A 25,027-nucleotide genomic window follows, 5' to 3' on the forward strand; every position below is an offset into this window, starting at 1 on the left:
ATGTAGGTTGAGAGAAATTGTTGCAGCTACCATTGGAAATAATTGACCACACTCTTTTTACATAAGTGCTATTAAAAATAATGAAAGCAGAAAGGTTAGTTCAGAAAAAAATAAAAGAACTGAAGTATATTTAAATAGTGACTCATTCATTATTTTATCAATTGTTTTTCTCTCTGATCATTAGTCTAAGTTTGGTCTTGAGCCTTTTTGTGTTTTTAAACCTATAACAGAAACTAGCTTGGGCTTGAAGATACAAGAACATCTTGCAGCTTAAGTATCGTAAAGGGCCAGAAAAAAATATTTGAACTGGAGGAAAAACAATCTTAGAGCCTCAAAGTAAAGTTGTAAAGATGTTCTCAGAGATAAACATCAAGCTGGTCAGACTGGAAAAATTTTTGCTAGTTTTCCATTTGTAAAAATTCCCAGCCCCAGGCAACAAAAGGAATAGTTTGCTACATCAGCTGTTCAGATATTCCAACTGATAGGAAATTAAATAACAAATTCTGGAATTAATATATGAAGATGACAGTTTTTCTCACTTAAATATAAAGTAATAGTCAATAGACTAATACCTGAGTTGAACAAAAATTAGGAGACAGAAATAGTTCTAACTTTTATTAAAATAAGCTAAAGAACACATTCAGGTTAAGTGATATATTCGAATATAAAGTCACCAAAGTTTTTAATCCCATTCTCAGGTTTTACAAGTATCTTAAGATAAATAAAAAAATATTATGTATATTTAACATAATACAACTAAAACTGTTTGCAGTACATTATATCTAGAAGTCTAAGTTGTCATTATGCTAACTATCAAATGCTAATTGAATCACAGCCATAAGTTCATGTGATTTGAAGTAGACCTGCTTTTATACAAACATGTCCTAAAATCATAAATAGACATACAACATCCTCAAAGTCACAATATATAGAGATACAGTCAGTGACTAGCGTTCAGGACAGAAAAGAAGAATTGTAACTTTATAAATACAAGTCATTTATATGCCTGTTAAATAGGAAAAAAAATTCTTGGCTTGATTATAAGCTTTAAGGATAAGTTAAACATAAGGTTGACTGAGCCTGTGTCCCTGTTGCTGAAATATAAAACAGATAAAATTCAGTTCTATTTGTAGAATTCCATTAAGTTATCATTTACTGAAACTACCAAAAGTTTTACTGAAGTTAGAAATGTACTGAATGTTCTTTGCCTTAATGGATATCTTAAATTAGTATTTCATAGCATATGTCATTTCCAAGCTAATTAGAGTTAGATTAAAACAGCAAAGAATGATTACATATTACTCTGCATTTTGAAAGCACACCTGTTTGATTTACATTAATTAAAAAAATCCAGTGATAATTAGCTTTAAAATTTAATTTTGTTTATCAAATTGACCTCTGTTAGGCGGTTGTCTGTAAATTGCTATTCACTTGATAGAACTAGCACGGGGCGGTGTGTGTGTGTTTGTGTGAGTACAAAAGAAAGCAGGTGAGAGAGAGAAAGAGGGAGATCTCCTCGCTCCTGGCTAAACCATAAAGAGCAAAATGTATTTTGATATTGTTAAACAGTCTCGAGAAAGACTATTTTAGTGGAAGATACATCCAAGACACAAATACCATGCCCCACAGAGAATCACAGGAGTTTAGAGCTGAAGGGGAGCCTAACGCATTATCTCATTTATCCACTTTCTTATCTTACAAATGAGGAAATGAAGGCAAAAGAAAGTTACATATTGTGACAAGGCTACACAGACCTAGAACCAGTGTCCTAACTTCCAGACCAAATGGTATTTCTATTATTCTCTAAATTACCACTCTTGACTTTTCATCTTCTGTCAAAACAAGAATGACGTTGTTGAGTTAATGATTCTAGTAGAAAACAAATACACGTATATACCCAGCATACTACTTTAACTTGCAAGTGTTAATGTCTTAATGACATCTTAATGTCTTAACTATATGCATTAAAATCTATATACTTGTGATTTCGCTATTACCTTACACTAGTACCCCCATTTTCCAAGATTCTACTGTTTGTGGAATTTTAGGATCATTCCTATTTCGGTAGTATGTTTTAATTTAAAATATATATTTATATTTTTTGGGGAATTCTGTGCCATTCAAGTTGTTCCAAAACCAGGATTGGAAATTGCTGGTGGTAACAAATGACAAAGAAAGTGCCACCTTTTAAAAAAAACTGTAATTCTACGGCAAGTATGAACAAGGACCTTACAACATGTTCGGAACTGAAAATTTTTCATCTTATTAAAAAGAACATATTAATTTTCTTATGTCCTGTAGTTTGGGGAATGTGCAAGAGCACTAAAAGACAGTGAGAGAGCTCCTTAGCAGAGAGACATTCTCTCTGCTCACTTCTTCATCCCTGCACTCTGTTGTTTCCCTTTACTCAGTCACCTCCCTAATCCAAAGCATTTGACAGCTGCCTCTTGAATACCACTTTTTAATGGTTCAGTCTTGTTAAAACAATCTTTAAAAAGTGACCCCCTCAAGGGCTTTGTGGTTGGAGCAAGTCTGAACAACTGCATGGATATATCATCAGAACCGAAATGGGGACTAAAGACAGAGTCCAAGCAAAGAGGCCTATGGGGCTGATAAAGTTGAATCAGATGTCCTCTCTATGTATTATGTAGTATACTTTCTTCTTTCCTGAAGAAGCAGCAACACTAAGAATAAATAAGGTCTGCATTTTTAATTGTAAAGTGCCCTGAGAAAGGAAGGAAAGAAAGAAGAATGAAAGAGAAGGAAGGGAGGAAGGAGAAAGAAAGAGAAAAAGAAAGAAAGAAAGAGAGCAACTTGGAGAGTCTCAGCTATGTGTGTGTGAAAAGTGTGAGAAAACCAGGGCACCAAGAGGTCACACTGACGTGGAGGAAAGGAGTATTCAGGTGGTGTCACTCACCATGACGGTGTCGTATTTGGACAGCCCTGGGAAAGAGCTCTGTAAGTAAATGAGAAAGCCTGGAAGCTGGCACGGGTGAGACAAGCCCCAGGTAAGCCAGAAAGTGTGCAAGGCTGTAGAAGGAAACGCGTGGTTATAGAATCACGTGGGCTTCTGCAAACAGCAAGCCTATTTGCTGAGGAGAACTTTTACAAAAGTCATTACTTAATTTGGGGACGAGTACCACTGTCTTCCATGCAGCTGAGAAATGCAAGGGAACCCGCAAAGTACAAGGTGAGAAATCCGCACTCTGTAAAGAGTCGCACTTCAAGATGCGTGCCCCTGAGCGACCCAGGCATCTGAGGTGCTCTGTGGCCTGGGCCACCCAGGAAAAGATAAGCATGCAAATGTCTATCAGAAGATTCCTTTTCTTCAAGGTAATATGACTACACCGGAATATTTTTCTAAGCATTAGATGCTTTCACCTCTCCTCTCCCCAGTGATACCTAAATGATGGATGTGTCTAAGGAACAGAATGGAGAGAGAGATGCTAGTTTGAAAGGATTCTTAAATGTAAGCAAAAATTAAGGGAAGACAGTTATCCAACCAACCTCTGCCCAAAACTCCACTGTTTGAAGCACAATTATAAAATGGATAATGGGGTCTTGCGCTGTCTTAATTTCTACATGTAAGCCCACATTTAGGTGAGCTTGAAGAGCATGAGTGGTTTGGCAGTAAGAAGGCTTAAATGATTAAAAAAAAACCCACTATGAAAGCTAAAAATAAATCTTTAATCAATGTTGCTTTTATCTTTTATTCCTCATTGTTCTTGTACCTGTGGTATATCATCCTACTAAAAATGCAAAAAATCTGAAGAGACACATTCTGATAATAAGATGAAAATAAAGAAGATCCTCAGCAGGCTATATTCACACTAAGAATATTAAATGGTCAAATAAGCCCACCTCAAATATCTTTAGTGAGCACAGAACTATTGTTTGGATGTCATAACTCCTCAATAAAGAGATGCACCCAAGTACTTGATTGAGATTCTCTGAAAGTTCATAGGGCCATGTTTATATGTGCAGCAGACTTTTAGAGATGAACATGAGGTGGAACTGTGCTTCCTTAATAACAATTTATGCTTGGTGTCTTAGTGTCAAATACGAGGAATTTCTGGAATTAGGTGTATTTGCAAAATTTGACCATGCTCAGGTATGCATGCCAGACCCAGAAGCAGAAAAAAGTTAATGAAATCATCTTAACATTTATTGATAAAGATGCCACTATTTTGTGCCTTTATGCCAGTCAGTGATAGACAGCCTCATGTTATTATTTTATTTTTATTTATTTTTTCCTCCTGCTATTATTTTACATGAGTTCCTTACTAGCAAACTAAAAGTACTTTCGAACAGTCCGTACCATTTTTAGATGTCCAGGATAAAAGGGATCTACTCTGATGCTTCAAAATTTATAATTATAAATATATATTTACACATATGTATGTGTGTGTGTCAAGTCTACTTGGGAAAACGTCCCAACATAAATTCAACTCACTTATTGAGGTGTTTTGTTTATTTGTGTCTTTTTTTTGACAAGAGACACAAAATGAAGTTAACTGAATGATAATCTTTCTGCTCTCAGAAGTGTTTGCAAACTTGACCTGACCATGAAGGGCAAGTTTATAGAGTGCATGGATGCAAATGTTTGGAAGAGAGTGTTGACAATGAGATGTTTAGAAAATACACCCAGGAGGATAGGTTTAGGTACTGAGATGGCTTAATCAGGAGGAGAAAAGGATAAGGAACTGTGATGCACCAAAGGACAGGAGAAGGCTCAGCAGTCAGTTATTCTAGGGCGTGATGTCACAAGGATGGTAATTCCTTGCAGTTCATCCACTATTTTCTATGTAAATGTACGGCATGTTCTCTAGCTAGCTTTAAAAATAGAATTGTCAATGTCTTATGAGACAGAGAAAGTAGAGTCTGCCCAGGAATTAAGGGATAAACCTAGACAACACTTCAAGGTTCCCTTCCTACACCAATATAAAAACACAGAATAAAATACCAGGATTAACTCAACAGACCTGGGTGCAACAAGAGCGAATTAAAATGCAGAAATATAATGCCATTCCTTACACAAACAATGGCTAGGCAAGCAATCTGATATTGCTCTAAGACTGTATATGGTCAGCTGAAGCAAGATGGTATATGTAAATCTTTTTCATAAATCAAAGGATAAGTTCACAAATTCTCAATACAAGTTGCTTCAAGAGGGGCTGCTCTGATAAAATCGAAAATCTCTCCTCCATATGTGCAGTTTCAAATGCTGTTAACATTTATAGAAAATGTTCTAAAATATAAACTTGGCATGTAAAAAACACAGGCAGAGGAATCAGTAATGATCAGAGCAAAACAATTCTAGAAAGCATCTTAATTTTCATATGGCTCATTTGCATCTGAAACACTGAGACTCCCTATCTCTCTGGTACAAAAATGTGTATACGTATTAAATTACTTTCCTCTTGAAAGAACTAAATGTTTGGAAGATGATCAAATTTTAACTGGAGGACTTGTTTTCTTCCATCAGGTGTGGGGGAGATGTGGCTTCCTGGTATGAGAGGCAACAGTTGATTCTAATAGCAGAACAAGACAAAAATAAGAAAGTAAATTGAAAACAATTCCTATTGGTACAGTTTGATTTCAAGGTGGTAAAACAAAAGGATACATACAGTACAAAGATGTCAAAAGACATCAATTTAAAAAATTAAACAGAGTTACTTTTCTAAAAATTGTGGTTCTGATACTTGAAAATTAGTTTATATTATTCATTCTAGGATACTTAGGGACGTCCTATGATCTGTTTCAATGAATTCATTTCTGAGTATCTGGTCAGGGTTTAAAAGAAAACTTCCCACCAGCTATTAAACAACAAGTGCAAGAGTCTACATTTTACTCATCTCAGATTTTTAACTTCAGATATTAATTTTAGGATATTGGCAGAACAGCAAAGATCTAAAATCTCTTTACTATTAACTTTAAACAATATTTAGGCTTAAGGAGATTGTTGGTCAATCACTCATAGATACAGAAACTTTATTTTCTGATATGGTTAAGATGTCTAAGAAAAACGTGTGTGCTCAGAAAGAAAATCAAAATTTGGAAGATGTCTCTGTCTTTCTCTTGGCCTTGCTCTCTAGGGCCTTCTGGTGTGCCAGGCTGCCCTGGGCCTTCTCCGTCTCCGCCTGATGGAGGGAGATGGTTAGGCATGGTCTCGTGGGGGGCGCTCTGGAGGGGCTGACACACAAGATGGACAGGCTGCAGCTGGCTAGGACAGAGAACATGACATCTTTGTAAATGAAATTCTCTAGATGCATGCTGCTCTTGGTGTTTCTTTTCCTTCTGTTGTCCTGTGTCTTTGGGAAGGCTTATTCAGCTGAGTTATGAAGTATTAAAGAACGGTAGCACAGCTGTGAACTGGAGATGTCAAGGGACAGCAGCATCCCCACCCACCTGGGGGTGAGCGCAGTGGAAAGTGGCTCAGGGACCAAGAGGCAGGGTGGAGCCGTGCCTATCCCCTCTCCCAGGACAAAGGTCCAGGAGCTGGTGAGATGTTTTTGAGGGGACAGTGTTTTTACACACAATTCACACTGTATTTCAAATTTGAACAAACCGTAATTTCTTGGTTAAGTAAACAGCATTGGGCTTGAACTTGCAAGCACGTAACTTGAATGGTTAAAGGGCCTATGTAATAAAAATTTGGATTTTTATCTTGGATAAAGATTTGGGATACACAGACGTCATCTTAACATTTCATCTTACTGATCAGTTTGACCCTCCTCTCCCCAAAAACTTCTATTTTAACTACTGAAAGAGACCACTTTCTTCCTTTATGGCAAAGATGCTAATGGGAAGACAGGTGAACAGAAAAGTAGATCAGAGGTGGAGAATTAAGCAAACGCAAAATATGATGGGTGTCAGTTTTCTGAGAAATGGAAACTTATCATCTTGACTTATCAATAAGCAATGTTTACCTACTTACTGAGCTTCCCTGGTGACTCAGATGGTAAAGAATCTGTCTGCAATGCAGGAGACCCGGGTTCAATCCCTGGGTTGTGAAGATCCCCAGGAGAAGGGAGTGGCTACCCACTATTTATTTGCATACTATTTATTAAGTACCTTCGATGTGACAGATATTGTTTTAGGTGCTGGGGATGCAGGTGAGGGGGAAAAGAAGTCTAAATCCAAATAAACCTACTTCCATGGAGCTTATGTTTCCACTTCAAAGTTGTCTGAAAGCAAGTAAATGGTAGTTGCCTAATAAGCCATAGAATCAACATCTATCTTTATATTCACCATATTAATCTATAATATTGGCACATTTTAGGACAGGATTGGTTCTCAGATATCTGAGCTTCATCTTTTTGAATCTGTCCAGAGCTTGTCTTTGGCTACCAGGAAAAGCCTAGGAAAGGCAGACTAAGGTGCCTGCCATGGGTGAAAGAACAGAACAGTCAAGTTACTTATTACACACGTGGAGGCTACAGAAAGGTACAAGGATTCTTCCATAATGCCCGTCAAAGTCAGTTCAGCGGTAATCAGGGCTTAGTTGTATGAAACTGTTGTGTTTTGGGTACATGACTTGGTGGGGAGGATATCCAATCAGTGTAACAAAAGAACTGTGCAATAACTTTAAGTATACTTGGAATAAGATTTTGTGGCAATCTGGAAACTTTCAGTTTTATGGTTTTTATTGCATCAATCAAAATTTCTGTTAGACAAACAAATACAATTAAACCAGTGCAAAGAAAAGATCTTGGTGCCGCCTAGTCTCACTTTGAGAGGTAGAGAACGAAAATAATCATTTTTATAGCACTTTAACTTTGGAACTGAGGTACCTGCTGACGCCTTCTGTTTCTTCCTTCATTACGTGCTTTTCTTTTAATTTGGTCCTCTTGAAAAGAATCAAAGTAGGGGCTCTCCAGGAGTTGGGCACAGGTTAATCTGTCATCTGGATTCATCTTCAGACACTCCTTTGGAAGATGGGAAGAGCAAAGAAGATATTAAAAAGAGGAGCCTGCATTGTTACTGTACCCTAAAACTCTGAATAATAACTTGGTAGAGCAAACACAAGTTTAGAAAATCTTCGAGTTTGTATAGTATCCAGAACTGGAAACTTGTTAATAACTGGAATTGCTCTTCTTTTGCAAATTCAAAGTCTTTTGAGGGCAGACTTGATGCACAGTCAATGTTTTGAAGGGGGTAAATGTAGGTCAGGTGTGTGTCACTTGTAAAGCAAAGAGTTTGTAGGACTTCACAAAATGTGGTCCCTAGGCCAGCTACATCAGCATTACCTGGAAATTGCTAGAAATACAAATTTCTTGGTCCAACCCCAAATCTACTGAATCAAATGCCTTGGGGGTAGGGCCAAGCAATCTGTGGGCTTTTTCTTTTTTTTTTTAATCTGTGTTTAACAAACCAACAAAGCTGGGGAATTAGACTTCCAGGATAGGATCTGTGGAATGCTGGGTTACAGCAGGTCAGAGCAGTGAGAGGTAGAAAGCAGGTGAGGTCCAGTGGAGCAGTGGTAAGGGCAATCTAAGAGTTCAGAGGCGTGGGGCTCTTGGTTTCAGGAGGACTCAGACGGAAGGAATCCTGTACGCTGGATAGAACCTGGGCAGTGGCCAGCACGAGCACAAAGGCTGGTCTACACAGCTGACTCTAGGTCACTCTGATGGCTCCGCTTCCTAGATCAGCAGAGTTTCACACTGGTGTTCATCATAATTACCTAGGGAGAGGCTTCAAGATATAAACTCCAAGGTCCTATGCACAGAGATTCTGCTTCTGTAAATCTGAGGTTATTTACTGGAATGTGTATTTTTAAATAGCTCATTCTGATGAGTAGTCATTCTGATGAGTGGTATGGAAGCCAATGCCATAAATATGACTTAATTGGTTGTTAAAGATAGATACTCATACTGGTATCTCCATCCCTGCCCCATTAAAGGCTTTCAGTATCCATGGTGAATGAAGAGTCACACTTTCTAGCATGGTCTCAGCCGGTCAAGCAAGAATGGCAGACTTGTCATAGATGAGCTTCTTCTGCTTATTAGAACTTGTTCTTTGTTTGACCCTGGTACAGGGGCTATATTCAGTATCGACATGGTTCTGATTTTGCCTGATCTTCTACTGATTTATTTAAAAAGCAATTTAGAATTTTAGTGAACCCAGTGTATCTAAAAGGTTATCCGTTCAACATGTAATATTTTAAAAATAATTAATGAAATATTTTATATTCTTCTAAAAAGTAATTTTCATAGAAATATAGAACATCTCAATTCTAATCAGCCATAGTTCAACTGCTCAGTAGTAACATGGCTAGTGGCCACCCTATTGGATAGCATAGTTCTTGATTTTCCAACTTAAAAGGGAATACATTCATCCTCATAAATTTCCATAGTCTGAAATACACTGACATAACTGTCAAATTTCCTAATGAATGCAAAAGAAGCATGGTGTTCATCACAGCTTTAATCATTCTCTTTCATCTTCTACTAATTTTAAAGGAAAGATTTAGTGTTTAAACCACTGATGTTCCTCTAATTGTAATTATTTTACAGTTCTTTAATAGTTTCAATGACCACATTTTTACATCGGCTTTATTTGACCTACTGTCCACCCGTCCCAGAGTTACCAGCTCCAGTCATTATGATTTCCAGTCAATATGGTTATAATTGATTCTTAGGTACCTTCATGAAATTCAAAGCCACAGGATGAACATCTGAGAACTTTTCTTCGAGAGTTTCCTAAAAAACAGAGTAAAGCATTTCAATGTTATGTAACAAGAAAGTAGCAGATATTTAAAATATATTAGTATTAAGAATACTTTGGAGAAAGCCCCTTAGTAGGTTATATAATTCCTTTCAAAGATTTTTTAAAACCGTATTTTTACATGATTTTACACTATAGTGTAATTAAAAAAGCTGAAGTTATTTTCTTAATTTTACAATGTCTTACAATTGGTGTTTGGTAAATGCTCATTCTAAATGTCCCCTTCAGTACCATAATATCTACTTATAGGGATCCCCAATCTACTTACAGGGGTGCTTTGAACATTAATGAAAATACACTGAACTGCATGAATAAGAGCACTACAGAAAGCAAAGGAATGATGAATGCAAAACTCAAATAGTAAGCAAGGAAGAGAATGGGACTGAGGAAGAGAACATGGGGAGGGGGAAGCTTCCAAGTTAATGGCACCATTCTCCTTCTCCTTTTTGGCTGCGCTGGGTCTGCGCTGCTTTGCGAGGCCTTTCTCTAGTTGCAGCAAGTGGAGACTACTCTTTGCTGCAGCGCCCGGGCTTCTCTTTGCGGTGGTGTCTCTTATTGTGGAGCACGGGCTCTAGGCACGCAGGCTCAGCAGTTGAGGCTCATGGGCTCTAGTGTGCGCCTCAGTAGTTGTGGCGCTCTGGCTTACCTGCCCAGAGGCATGTGGCATCTCCCCAGACCAGGGACTGAACCCATGTCTCCTGCATTGGCATGCAGATTCTTATTCACTGCATCACCAGGGAACTACTGTATTTTAGTCTTTAAACTAAACATGTTTTATGAATATTATTTTTAATTCAACCTCTATACTTGTAATTCAACATTTAACCTTTCATTATATGTGTTAAGAGTCTTAACAAAGATAATAAAATAGAAGTCCAGTATATAAATCAAGGTATTATATGAAATAAATTGAAGATGAACAGGTGTTTAGAGAAGCCAGGACCATTTGAACCCAATGGTTCACAGGTGCTGTAAATCATGAGCTGGCTTAACAGATTCTCCCTTCCTCCACATCACTCTGTCTTCAACACATCAGGAGTAGGGCACAAGCCTCCCGATGGTCCTTTCATTGTATAGGCAGAATAAAGCTGGGTTAAAACTCAACATTTTTTTAAAGATCACAGCATCCAGTTTCATCACTTCATGGCAATAGATGGGAAAGAAAGTGGAAGCAGTGACAGATTTTATTTTCTTGGGCTCCAAAATCACTGCAGATGGTGACTGCAGCCACGAAATGAAAAGATGCTTGCTCCTTGGAAGAAAAGCTTTGACAAACCTAGACAGTGTATTAAAAAGCAGAGACATCACTTGGCTAACCAAGGTCCATATAGTCAATGCTATGGCTTTTCCAGTAGTCATGTACAGATGTGAGAGCTGGACCATGAAGAAGGCAGAGTGACAAAGAATTGACGCTTTCAAACTGTGGTGCTGGAGAAAACTCTTGAGAGTCCCTTGGATAGCAGTGAGATCTAACCAGTCAATCCTAAAGGAAATCAGCCCTGAATATTCATTGGAAGAACTAATGTTGAAGATGAAGCTCCAATACTTTGGCCACCTGATACAAAGAGCTGACTCACTGGAAAAGACCCTGATGCTGGGAAAGACTGAGGGCAGGAGGAAAAGGGGGCAACAGATGATGAGATGGTTGGATGGCATCACTGACTCAAAGGACATGAGTTTGAGCAAACTCTGGGAGATAGTGAAGGACAGGGAAGCCCGACATCCTGCAGTCCATGGGATTGCAAAGAGTCGGACGTGAAACTTAGCAACAACAACAGACCATGTGGAGTTTTAAAGTTCATAGCCCAAACTCAGGTAACACAGATAAGAAATCAATGACTACAGAGAATAAGAAGGTTGGGTAGTCATTGACAGATTCCCAAAGAAAGGCAAAGACCACAGCGAAGCTGTAGAGGTGATCACTGGGGTTTGCAGTTTTGATTTCAATACAGTAAAGATCATTTTGTGGAATGACCTTCCATGTGAAAAGACATGTTGTAAAAAGATGGTTTGTATTGATTTGAGGTTTCAGAAGCTGAAAAAAATAGAGAATGCATTTGTTTTTCAAAATAAATATAACTACAGTAAGTACTTTTTGTGAGAAAATAATTATTTTATAATTATTTCAGGGAAAGGTACTTGAGTGTTTTGATTAAAAGGCTCACCATATTTATGAAGGAAAGAAAGATGCTTTCACTTCACATTTAAAATTAAATTAATCTTTGGATAGGGCAAGAAAACTTTTAAAGCCTTCTCCTGGTTCATTTTATGCAGTTTTTACATGGTTTATTCAGCCTGTGTCAGTGATGTCATAAGGAGAACAGGAGTTCAAAGCACAAATATTAAAAGAGAAACAACCACCCCTTTAAAGAAAGTAGCAGCACAAAGAGCGAAACACCAAAATCGAGCAATTTACCATCTCTTCTGGTTCAGGAATACTGATGCCATGGAAAAACTGGTTACTTTTAAAGATAGATTGATGTCTTGGGATTAGCTTTCCTGTAAAATACAAACCACATAACTCACGATTAATTTTAGTTAAAACAGCATCGTGCTTCAACAGTTAATTTCCGAGGTCCAGATGTAAAAGAAAGACTGAGCCTGATCATTTCCTCTAGATTTGGGAGAAACTGGTCCCTGCAAAAACTATGCCTTCTCAGGTAAGATCGGTGCTGCCAACTCTCTTTGCCACACGTGGCTTGCACTGTTATTTGTGCGTGCCTGCTCAGTTACGTTAGTCGTGCCTAACTCTTTGTGACCCTATGGACTGTAGCCCACTAGGCTCCTCTGTCCATGTGATTCTCCAGGCAAGAATACTGGAGTGGGTTGCCACGCCCTTCTCCAGGGGATCTTGCTGACCCAGGGATCGAACCTACATCTCCTGCACTGCAGGTGGATTCCTTACCCACTGAGCCACCTGGAAAGCCCCAGTCTGTCATTCAGCTGCCATCAGAGGAGGAGGTAAGCAAGTGGTGTGGAGAGCTTTACACATATGATCTCATTTAATCTTATAACTATCTCATGATGGTTGCATTTTTTCATCTCTACTGTCCCAGTGAGAGAATGAGGCTCAGAGGCTTGATAACCTGTCTCAAGTCACACAGTCATGTGACAGACCTGAGATTCAAACTCAGATCTAATATCTGCCTAATGTAAATTTCTACAGTCCTTAGAGGAAATCAGTTAAACAGCATAAGCTTAAGGGGTGGCCTATAGTGAAACACTACTCCACATCTTCCAGGGCTTGGAATTCTCCAGAAGAAGGTGTGGGAACCACACAGGGAATCAGACAGCAGTAGTTCCCTTGCCTGGCAGCCATGCTGCCAGGAGAGCCTATGGGAAGCGATTACTAAGTACCCATCTTGTGCGTGGCTTGCCACTTTGTTCACACCCAGGCTGAGGTGTGAGCTTGCAGCTGATCTTTTGGGTTATGTTCTCTTCCAACCAGGTGGAAAGTGCAAGCGCTGAGGACAGTGACATGGGATGAAAGCTCATGAGAGAGAGCACTGGAGTCCATTCTCATTCTTCAATTGTTAATAACTGGTTGTACGACTTCAGGTCATTCATGCAAGCTCCAAGAGCCTCAGTTTCCTCATTTGTGAAAACAGGCACAATGAAAAATGTTATAATGTTCTTAATGGATTTTTATTAAGACTGAAAGAGATGGTGTGTGTGAGAGCAATTTGTCAATCTTACGCATAGAGGAGTGGAGTTGAAAGCTGCAATAGAGGCTGTATAGCCTGCAAGACCTAAAATATTTACCATTTGGCCCTGTATAGAAAAAGTTTGCTGATCCCTGTGCTAGAGGAAAGGGGGAAAAAAGCAGAAACTGCATTTGATTAAGTGTCTTCAGAGTAAGCTCTATGCAGCTGACTCACACCCTTAGCCCCATCTTAGCCTGATAAGGAAAGTAAATGTATAGTTTATTGCACAGCTAATTGACTTGACTTGGAATGGCATCTGAAAACTCCTCACTGAGAGGAGTTAGGGCTCCACACACTGAGAAAAGGGTTGGGCGTTGGCTACAATCCAGAACAGCCGCCCTCAGCGGCACTTTGGAGACAACAGAAAGCTCTTGTTCATTATAATGACATACTACTACTACTACCAGTTAGCAACTCTGTAAGCCATAAAATGTAACTTATACCCAATGTTCTGATTATCAGATAAAGTTGGTCCACATCTGATTTTCCAGGCCAGAGTGGCTGGCCTGTCAGCAGCTCTGCAAAAACGCAACCAGTAGCCCATATGTCGACTGAAGAACCATACTGGGTATCCCCCACAAGAAGTTCGGGAGCTCGGTACCATCTTGTAGCGACATAGTCAGTGTAGGCATCTCCTGGAACTGCAAATGCATCAAGAGCAGGTCAGGCTCTCTGAAGAGATCAGCGTCAATAATTCTCAGAAGCCACGCTTCTCCTAACAGTTCACGCAGTGACGCACTAACCCAGGGAACTGTTACACTGTGTACTCAGAGAGTAAATTCCCCTTCCATACTATTAATATAAAATAGACAAGCAACAAGGATACACTGTGTAGTTCAGGAGATTATAACCGTTACCTTGTAATAAGCTATCAATATAATGGAGTATAATCTGCAAAAACGCTGAATCACTATACTGCACACCTGAAATTAACATAATACTATAAATCTATACTATAGTATATTAACATAATACTATAAATTTTTAAAAAATTCAACTAGCAAAGATACCTTAGCTATTTATTAACATCTGTGTAATCCCAAAGAGAGGGGCCCAGGGTGAGGGCATGGGGAGAATTTCTGTAGTGCGGCTTCGAGAATAAACCAGCTTCCCAAAGCACTGTCAGGTCCTGTCAACAAACTGACTGTGCTCACACCCACCTTGCAATGTGTCTGTTGTTAACACATGTTTCCACCTGCTGCAGAGTTTTAGATTCAGGGGGAGATCGTTACCTGTCCCCCCTTTCCTTTGGTTCCTCTCTCTCTGGGATGACTTCTTTGCTTCTCATCACTGTCTCTGAATCCTCTCTGTAATTTACAGTTCACTCTCCCAGTCTCATCAGCTCCATGAAGATTTTCCCAACCACTCTAGATCACGTTAGTATCTCCCTCTGGGGAACCATCTGCCTCTTCACTTTAGCACTTTATTGCCAATCATCTTGTGTTAGTCTTTTGTTTCTTTTACTTCGGATTATAAGTGCATGAAGACCAGAAATGCATCTTTTAGTTCTCTTCCTTTCCTACGGGCACAGCACATAAATGTGGCATCCAATCAACTATAGTTGATTGGATGGAGCTGAAGTATGAACTAATGTACTGACTAAAAAATTAAAGTGAAATTTCCCTTTCTGAATAATAACACTATAACAATTAGCATAATTCAATATCTAAAGAATTTAAACTATATCATTTCATAATTATCTGTATTGCATAACTTAGTAAAAAACTTGCTACTTACTCAGAATTCGTGCAAACCCAAAGTCACAGATCTTGATTATTCCTTGCTTAGTTATTAGAATATTTTCAGGTTTTACATCTCTGTGAATACACTGTAAGAAAATATTTAATTATTTCCCTGAGTCACCAAAACAACAAAGCATAATAAACATTAACTATTAGTTTCAATGATAAACACAGCCTGTGAGATAAACACAAATATGGCTTTCCTTCTTTTTTTCTAAAACCTTAAATTGGCAATTTTTCATTTGTAAATCTTGTCATAACAAAAAAGTTGCTATACTAGGGGAAAAAATTAAAATAATTATTGGATGGGAAAACTGAAAAAAAATTTTTTGAGAAGGGAATATCATATAATTATTTCTTCCACTTTTTACTGAGCCCTATTTGAATAGTAAGAGGTAGAACCCTGAATGAAACAAAGTCCTAGTGCATAGCATAGAGAACTATATTCACTATCCTACGATAAACCATAATGGGAAAGAATATTAAAAAATATATATATATGTATATGTATAACTGAATCCCTTTGCTGTACAGCAGTAATTAACACAACATTGTAAATCAACTATACTTTAATTAAAAAAAACCAAAACCCCTGAATGAGAGTACACCCAGAGTGCCTCTAATAAGAACAGCTGCCACCCAAGAATCACAATTCAGGTTGCATAAATATTACAGATTTGAGAAACTGGAAAAACATTCAAATGACAACAAAAAGAAAATGCATCAGAGGGACCATCTTATTTATCATCTGGTCAGGATGTGTGAAAGGGAGCTGAGTTTACAGACCATAGCTGTCCTAGGCCAGCTGGAACCTATGGCCACCTATTAACAAGAGATACCAAAGATTCATTTGTAAATCTATTTGTAAAATACCTCAGGAGACGAGTATCCTCAACAGTGAGCTAATCTGGAACCATGAACAACTTTCTTGCCATATGACCTCATGATGGAGTCGCTCCTGGGAGACCAGGTCACCACTGGGAGGCATTCTCCCCTGAGAGTCCTCTCCGGTGGAGAACTTGCAACTTGCTGCATCATCCCAGGACCCTCAGTGAAGCAAATGCTCCTTTCTGGATGTGAGAGGGCCTGTGCATGACGGTGGGCTGAGTGAACCCACCCACTGTTATTCCAGAAATGACTATTCTGTGTTGTGGATGCCCCAGGAGAAAACAGCTCAGGCCCTCGTCTTCAGACTTTAGCTTTCCAGGTTATTCTCCCTCTAAACAAGCAAATAGGTTTAAAACAATCTTGCTCTTCTTCTACAACTCAGCCCTCACACGGAGCTCTGGACTTCTCAGAGCACTTCCACAGGAATTAGTGCATCCTTGCAATGATCCTGTGCTGGCAGGTGGCAACCGCTGGACTCCTGATTTAGTACCACAACAATCAGCTCCCTCTGCCTGACTTCTCTGTTGTGATGTCAGTCCCTTTAAGTATTCCTTTCAAACTGATGATTTTGAAATTTTTATTTTTTTTTGCTTTTATGATAGCTATCTAAGAAGAGAAAATGTTGAATGCTAAATTCATTCTGGGTCATGGAAAAAAAAAATCCAGCACTCATACTACAAGCTTGTTTGTATTTAGTCTCAATTACTGTCAACTGTTTCATCATTTGTATGGCCATCAGCTAGAAGAAACCTTTTAAGGCCTCTTAAAAGTCCGAAGGCCTTAGATGGTAATTTTTAAAGCTGCACTGTTCTGACATAACCAACATAGTTTTCATCCTACCTTTTAGGCAACACATTTATGAAAACTGGATTAACACTGAGTCATATTCACCTATAATAGCTACTGATTTAATAAGAACAGGTTATGTCCTTCAGATGAGTCCAGCAAATTCTAAGTTTCTGGATTATGTGTGGTACTACCAGGTAAATGGACTTATACTGCTACCTGTCTAGTGGCCTACTGAAACATGCAAATCCCTGTGAAATTTATAGCCACGTGTTTTCCAACCAAAATATACAAAGGCAAATGAAGTACGGACAAGTCCCAAAGAAACAGAAAAAATCATTTAGTGTAGGTACAAGGTAAGAGAAGCTTCAAATAAAGAAGAATAGATGGAGTACTGAAGAAGGAACAAGAGAGTAAAAATCACAGGAAGAGTAAGAACCAGAGCATGGAGAACAGAAGATGCTTTGACATACAGCATTCACTTTCTCCAATGCAAAGCTGCACTCAAGTGTAAACTCTGTAATGCCTCTTGCAATCAACTTATTTTCCACCAAAGAACAAGAAAGTTGTAAGTCAGGGGAATCAAAACATTTTAATAAACTTGAGTTTCATACACAGCTTTTAGCAAACATTGCTTAAACTGGATTATGGTGGCTGATGTACAATCTCATTTTTACAGACTCACAAGCCAGTAGGAAGAGGTATCCATGGTATTTTAAACCCAATCCTTAATTCTAAGAACCATCTCCAGAAACTTCCCTGCCAGAAGCTGCCTCTTTATATAAGCCTGAATGGACATCTGAGAAGGTTGTTCTTTGAGCCTTATGGACGGACACTCATAATCAGAGAGGAGAGAAGCCTCCTTGACAACTAGGACACTGATATCAACAAGACAATAATGGATGTTATAGCCAGACACACTCACATTTTGTAAGTCACTGTAATTTTGCCATTTTGATATGGAGTTTTTTTTTTTTTTTTTTTTTTTTTTTTTTTGCCACACTGCATGGCGTATAGGATCCTAGTTCACCAACCAGGGATTCAACCGGGAACCACGGCAGTGAAAACACTGAGCTCTAAACACTGGACTGCCAGGAAATTCCCAGACATGAAGTTATTTTTTTCTAATTGATACATCAAATATATAAAAATTCATGAGTTAATAATGACGTTAAAGGGTCACTTCAGTTACCTCACTCTAGCCATATCATAGGGTAGAAAAAGAACAAAATGAGTAGGTATTTTCTTAAGTCCAGTGCTTCTCAAAATTTAATGTGTACACGAATCTCTTGGAGATCTTGTTAAATATGCAGATTCTGACTCAGTAGATCTGGAATGAGCCTGAGAGTCTGAATTTCTAATGAGCTCTCAGGAGACCTTCACCAACCACACTCTGAGTAACAAGGCCTTAATCCCTTACTACCTTGACCTTGGCTGGGATAACTGCTCTGGAGATAAAAGATAGTCATGGTCACCACTGTGAATCTTCAGCAACAACATGGGTGGGATTGCCTTTCCTATTTGAGAGTCTCATGAGGGTTCCTTTAAAATAAGGAGGGTATAAAGGTTTTAGATGTAGTATTGTAACAGCTTATATATGATTTAGACTGTTTTCCTTTGCATATGTTTCAACTAATAGGTTTATTTTAAAAAGATACACAAAGGTTTACCATAGTGTAAGAAAAATGGGGTAACCAGAGTTCAGAAGTAATTTTCTTGTCAGAGAAAGAAAGTTTGTCTGCAAAATTATCCATTTTTAATAAAGGTCACGGGTTATAAGTGGGAGGTTTTCAATATTTTAAGGTTTAATGTATAGAACATGTTGTTCCAAGCAGAGGAATGGTGGCAGTTCACAGAGCTACAATCACATTTGGGTTCACTCTAAACAGTAAGTCATAATCAGGTAGGTAAGTTGATTGATGGACTCATTCATTCATACATTCATCCAGTTACTCCATAAATGTTTCCTGAACACCCTATATGAAAAGATCCAGACCAGGCATTAAAGAGATACATACAAAGATAAATCATCCACAGAGACTGCATTCAAGCTTATAATGTGATTATATAGAGCAAAGATCATGGCATCTGGTCCCATCACTTCATGGGAAATAGATGGGGAAACAGTGAAAACAGTGTCAGACTTTATTTTTTTGGGGCTCCAAAATCACTGCAGATGGTGACTGGAGCCATGAAATTAAAAGATGCTTACTCCTTGGAAGAAAAGTTATGACCAACCTAGATAGCATATTGAAAAGCAGAGACATTACTTTGCCAACAAAGGTCCATCTAGTCAAGGCTATGGTTTTTCCAGTGGTCATGTATGGATGTGAGAGTTGGACTGTGAAGAAAGCTGAGCGCCGAAGAATTGATGCTTTTGAACTGTGGTGTTGGAGAAGACTCTTGAGTGTCCCTTGGACTGCAAGGAGATCCAACCAGTCCATTCTTAAGGAGATCAGCCCTGGGTGTTCTTTGGATGGAATGATGCTAAAGCTGAAACTCCAGTATTTTGGCCACCTCATGCGAAGAGTTGACTTATTGGAAAAGACTCTGATGCTGGGAGGGATTGGGGGCAGGAGGAGAAGGGGACGACAGAGGATGAGATGGCTGGATGGCATCACTGACTCGATGGACGTGAGTCTGAGTGAACTCCGGGAGTTGGTGATGGACGGGGAGGCCTGGTGTGCTGCAATTCATGGAGTCGCAAAGAGTCGGACACGACTGAGCGACTGAACTGGACTGAATACACAAATAGTTATGGTAAATAGAATTTTAAAAAAATCATTTTAATTACCCACAAAACTCCAGCAGCAAACTTAGGTGAATTTGAATACCTCTCAGAGCATGGTGGAAAGCAACAAAGATGTGGATTCAATTCTGCATCATCTTTAGCAATTATTTGCATCATGAAAAATATGAGCAATATGTCTCTATATTCTATATACTTTATCAATAAAAAGTCAAAGCTTCTGACTTACTCTAACAACAACAAAAACCTCACTTTCTTTTTTTAAACGGTTTTATTTAGTTTTGGCTGTACTGGGTCTTTGTTCCTGGGCTTTGCTCTAGTTGGTGAGCGGGGCCTGCTCTCTAGCTGCCGTGTGTGGGCTTCTCGTTGTGGTGGTTCCCCTTGTTGGGGAGCACAGGCTCCAGGGCTTGTGGGCTCAGTACCTGCGGCTCCTGGCTCTAGAGCACAGGCTCAATAGTTCTGGCACATGGGCTTAGCTGCTCCTTGGCATGTGGGATCTTCCCAGATCAGGGATTGAACCCATGTCTTCTGCACTGGCAGGTAGATTCTTTAACCACTTAGCCACCAGAGAAGCCCTTCGCTGACTTTCTTCTTAACACCAAGGGAAGCTTTCCTTAAGTACTGAAAATTAGTTGCATGATTGTGTACTCTTTTTCAGCAATCCTAGATTACCAGGATAGATATTCTGCTCTTGGCATCAAAACTGACCATATGGTAGTCTGTATCCTTGCCTCAACACTGCCTCTATGTAGGCACCAACTCAAAAGGTTATTTTTTTTAAAAAACTATCATTATAGCAAAAGCACCCAAGAGTCTACTTAAAGAAGCCCCCGCTGGCCTAAGATGGGACAACCTGAACATCAGAGAGAACAATGATTGCAAAGGACTGGAGCACATCACATACATAAAATCATGATGATGCCCTACACCCCCCTGAACCCTTCACTCCTCGAGGTTGCTGGGAGACACTCTTGGAGACACCAGTTCATCACTGTGAGTACTGACATCTAAAAGGAATAATCACATATTTATCTTACTGTACTTTACAGTAACCAGAGTCCATGGTAAATTCTTCTCCATAGAATTCCAATTAATAAATGCAGAAGGAATATTAGAATTAGAAAATTGTCACCTTTTAACTTTAATGAAATACTGGAGCGAGGTAATAATGATCTCTAAATGCTAAAACTAAAAAACAGATTGACAGCGAAAGTGCTAAAGAAGGGGATTGAGTGAACATCTCTTGAACCTACTAATCTATTTTAAGACAATCCAAAGTGGGAAAGACGGCCAGACGTTATATATGCCTCAGGTTGCTGACACAGTAAGAAGTGTACAGTACTGTATGTGAAGCCTTCCTGTCTAAAAAGACTGAACCTGAGTGTGACAAGCCTCTGGATATAAACACCAATTTACAGTAAATACAGGCAAAAGAACAAGTTAAATAACACACAGGAAGCAACCAGCCAAAAGGATTTCTATAACACAGGAGAAGTCAAAGCATGGTTCTAGGACGGGAAGCTTCAGCATCAATTGGTAAACTGTTAGAACTGCAAATGCTCAGGTTTTATCCCAGACCTACGGAATCAGAAATTCTGGAGGTGGGCCCAGCAAAGTGTGTCTTCACAAGAACTCCAGGTGATTCTGATGCATGCTCAAGTTTGACACCCATGGCTCTGAAAAATTAATGATGGAAAAAAGAAAAAACAGACAGAGGAAAGGAGACCTTTACAGTATAAAAGACTTAAGAGACGTTAAAAACAAAAGAAAATCAAGTGCCACGGAGGGTTACACTACTGATATTCTGAAAACTTCTTTTAACCCAATTTAAAAATAATCATAGTACTGATTATTTAAAAATAATCATTAGTACTGGGGCAAAAGGAAACTTTTAAGTTCATACAAACTTTTAATTCGTAAGGAATGAATAATTTGATTCTTATAGAAGTTGGAAAAAGCCATGAATAATGCATTACTTTTCCTTGTATTCTGTAACTTCCTTTTGTTTTGCTCTTCTGGTTCTTATTCTCCTTCCATCATTAGCTCTTCAAATAGACCCCTGAGCCATTTAGGAGAGAAGAGTCATGAAGAAATTAGCGAATGCATTAGGAAATGTTACTTACGTTGTGTTCATGACAAAAGTTGAGAGCTTGAAGTGTTTGCCATAACACACTTTTGATCACTCCATCAGCAACTCTGGGGAAAAAAATAAAAAAGGAAATGAAAACTCCTAAGATGTGTTTTCAGGAGCAGAACTGGGAATAGAAATGGAATGGGCGGGGCTTGTCACAGCCAGTGGATGCAGTACAAAGGGAATCCTGGAAATGTTCTTTTAAAAAAATGTTTTAATGAAAATTGATTTGCTACTTTCTTCATTATAGCTATGTAACTTTCCTTTTTAACTTGAAATTTTTAATGCTTATCATGAAAATTCAAACAACATAGAAAAGTAAAGAAATAAAACATGTTCATTCAAATCTTGCTAGCCCAAAATAATTGCTGTAACTTACAGTGATTGTCCCTTTGGGAATCCCTGGTTCTCTTCCTCTCTCTGCATTTACTTTTTAACTTTAATATTAAACAAATGTATTCATAAGGTTCGATATTTTTAAAGTTAAAAGAATATCCATGAAGAACTCTCTCATATCTGCCTAGCCAATCATTTCATCCTTGGCAAATTCCCCTCCTCTTTCAGAAACATTGTATGCATTGAGGTACAGATACATATATACAGAATATATATACATCTATTTCAGTGACCAAAGATCTCATTATATAGATGTATCATAATTTAGTAAGTCCTCATTGACAAGCAATTAGGTTTGATCCAAGTTTCATTTCTAGAAACAATGCTTCAGTGAATATCCTATCATCTATCCATGGCAGTTGTGCAATAATCTTTTTAAGGTAAGTTCTAGAAGTGGGATTTCTGGGATTTCTGGGAGGCACATGATATATTTCGATCCTGCAGGTATGAACTTCAGGTAGAACTGAGACCTGGTTTTGCAGGAAAAAAGGCATCCGTGAAGAGTGACCTTCAATTCATCGAACTCATGTCGGTGGTAAACACTCAAGCATATGCAAGAGTTGTTTTTATAACTTACTTACACCTGGTAAGATGCAGCTCCAATACTTTGGCCACCTGATTCGAAGAGCCGACTCATTGGAAAAGACCCTGATGCTGGGAAAGATGGAGGGCAAGAGGAGAAGGGGATGATAGGGGATGAGATGGTTGGATGGCATCACTGACTCAATGGACATGAATCTGAGCAAACTCCAGGAGATGGTGAAGGACGGGGAAGGCTGGCATGCTGCAGCCAATGGGGTCGCAAAGAGTCAAACACACCTCGTGACTGAACAGCAGCAGCACTTACACCTGGTAAGCAGGCAGGCACACAACCAGGGGGCCAGGGAGGACCAAGAGCCCAGGAGAGTGGAGTCTGGGAGCTTCTTGCCTCTGCAGATTTCCTGTGTGGAAAATACTAGGGAGTATTTTCCACTTGGGGATCTGGGCAACGTGTACTCGAGAGTACTTAATCTATTTTGTGTAACCATTTCTATAAATTGCAGCAATTACATTCCCTCTAACTTTTCTGTTGATGCACTGTTTCAGGGCATTTCACAGAAGAGTCATGGCTTTGGTTCAAAACAGAATCCTTAGCACAGATTCCAGGAAGGCAGATTCCATTTTAGGCAAAACAACATTTATACAAAATAACAACTACAAACAAATACCACAGATCTTAAAAGATAGTTATCAAAGAGAATACAGATTCACACAGAGCTCATTCCAGAAACACAGGGTGCTGTAACATTATTCAGCCACACTCAGCAGTTTTTCAAAGCATTTTGTGAAATAAAACCTTCCATAGAAACCAACTGATACTCAATGCTTCGTATACTGTGGGTGAATGACAAACATATAATGGAAGAATTGATAATCTTGAAGGTCTGAAAGCAAAAACTAGACATCCTGGGACTTCTCTGTGGTCCAGCATGCTTCCACTGCAAAGGGCATGGGTTCCATCCCTGGTCAAGGAACTAAGATCCCACATGCAGCGAGGCACGGCCAGTAACTAACCCTGATGCTGGGGAAGACTGAGGGCAGGAGGAGACGGGGGCAACAGAGGATGAGATGGTTGGATGGCATCATCGACTCAATGGGCATGAACGTCAGCAAACTTTGGGAGACGGTGAAGGACAAAGGATGGCACCTGCTGTGCTGCAGCCCCTGGGGTCACAAAGGACTGAACAACAACAACAAAACTAATTAACTGTTTTAAAAAAACAACAAAGAACATGGTATCCTGCTTCAAAACCAAAGGTGTTAGGGAGGGTGGCAGGGTCAGGGAATTCAGACTGGGTTGCCCAAAGGCTGCTCTTTCAGCCACTCAGGGGAATCCTGGCGCTGACATCAGAGCTCATTATCTTTTAGTTTTATATATAACTTGATGGGGAAAACAATTTCATTATCAGTGCCCAAGATGAATCAAGCCCTTCTCCGTAAACCCTTGTTATTCTAGAATAAAATCCAAGCTTTATTGTGGCCTGCTGGCCTCTTAATGATTTCGCTTCTGTTCACCCCTCTCGCCTACCTTTATCTCCTGCCACATTCTCACTGACTTCCGCTCTGGCCTGTTAAGTGTCTGCTCTTCCCTCAACAGACCGCCAAAGCTCTGTGTTTACTCTTCATCCTACGCCCCTCACCAGGAATTCTCTAGCTTCTCAGTGTGTTTTCTTCTCCTCCAAAGCCTTGTAACTCTGCAAGGGCTTTCTTTACCTTGTCCGTTACTGTAGCTCCAGGGCCTCGAACTGTAACTGGTACCCAACAGGTCCTCAACTAAGCTTCCTTCGCTGGCACTCTCAGAGACTATATAAACTCACACCCTGTAATAAATCCCTTTTTGCTTAAACTAGCTAGAGTGAACTCTGTTGTTGAATCCTGATCAGTGCAGAATAGGACACCAGAATTGGGGATGGGAAGCAAAGTCGAGGCCTTGGGAAGGCAGGCTATCTGACTGGTTGGGTCTGAAGTCCAGGGGATCTAATTACCATCAGTGGCTGTAACACTGGTGAATGGATACCCAGTGATGAACCAATTAAGTACATAACCACGTGTAGTCATCTGTAATAAAGTGCCTATTCAGGGCAGGGTTTTGCTGGACTGAAAGTGATCAAACAAAACGGGAACACATAGGAAAGTAATAAAAGTGGGGTTGGGCTGGTCGCTTCTCACTTTGCGTGAAAAATTGAAGAAAACAAAAGGATAGCTTTAGGTAAGGCTTTGATGTTTTAGTTCGAGGCACAGTTAGGAAACCGGAAGTTTCAATGTTTGCCCTTATTTCTTGTGTTTTTAAGACTCGCTCCACTGACCACTGGGATTATCCCAGAAGTGACTGAAAAATCGGACACTGAGAATAGTCCTGCTGGGT

The 25,027-nt window shown here is 39.3% G+C and overlaps 1 protein-coding gene across 4 annotated transcripts in view; it reads right to left on the bottom strand.

The window, feature by feature from the left end:
* Positions 1–600: 600 nt before the first annotated feature.
* Positions 601–25,027, bottom strand: part of CDKL4 (cyclin dependent kinase like 4) — a 53,653-nt gene continuing 29,226 nt past the window's right edge. For 3 of the 4 annotated variants that reach the window (XM_006071206.4, XM_025260907.2, XM_025260908.3), the window contains exons 4-10: positions 21,719–21,791; positions 15,168–15,258; positions 13,874–14,071; positions 12,143–12,225; positions 9,645–9,701; positions 7,794–7,928; positions 601–5,531 (exon numbers count right to left, since the gene is read on the bottom strand). In XM_006071206.4, coding sequence (XP_006071268.1) covers positions 5,430–5,531; positions 7,794–7,928; positions 9,645–9,701; positions 12,143–12,225; positions 13,874–14,071; positions 15,168–15,258; positions 21,719–21,791 — 739 coding nt within the window. In that variant the 3' untranslated portion in view covers positions 601–5,429. The remainder of the gene's footprint in view (positions 5,532–7,793; positions 7,929–9,644; positions 9,702–12,142; positions 12,226–13,873; positions 14,072–15,167; positions 15,259–21,718; positions 21,792–25,027) is intronic. The other variant, XM_025260909.3, reaches the window with a different exon arrangement.

Source organism: Bubalus bubalis, chromosome 12, assembly GCF_019923935.1.
Source record: "Bubalus bubalis isolate 160015118507 breed Murrah chromosome 12, NDDB_SH_1, whole genome shotgun sequence".
Classification (NCBI taxonomy): Eukaryota; Metazoa; Chordata; class Mammalia; order Artiodactyla; family Bovidae; genus Bubalus; species Bubalus bubalis.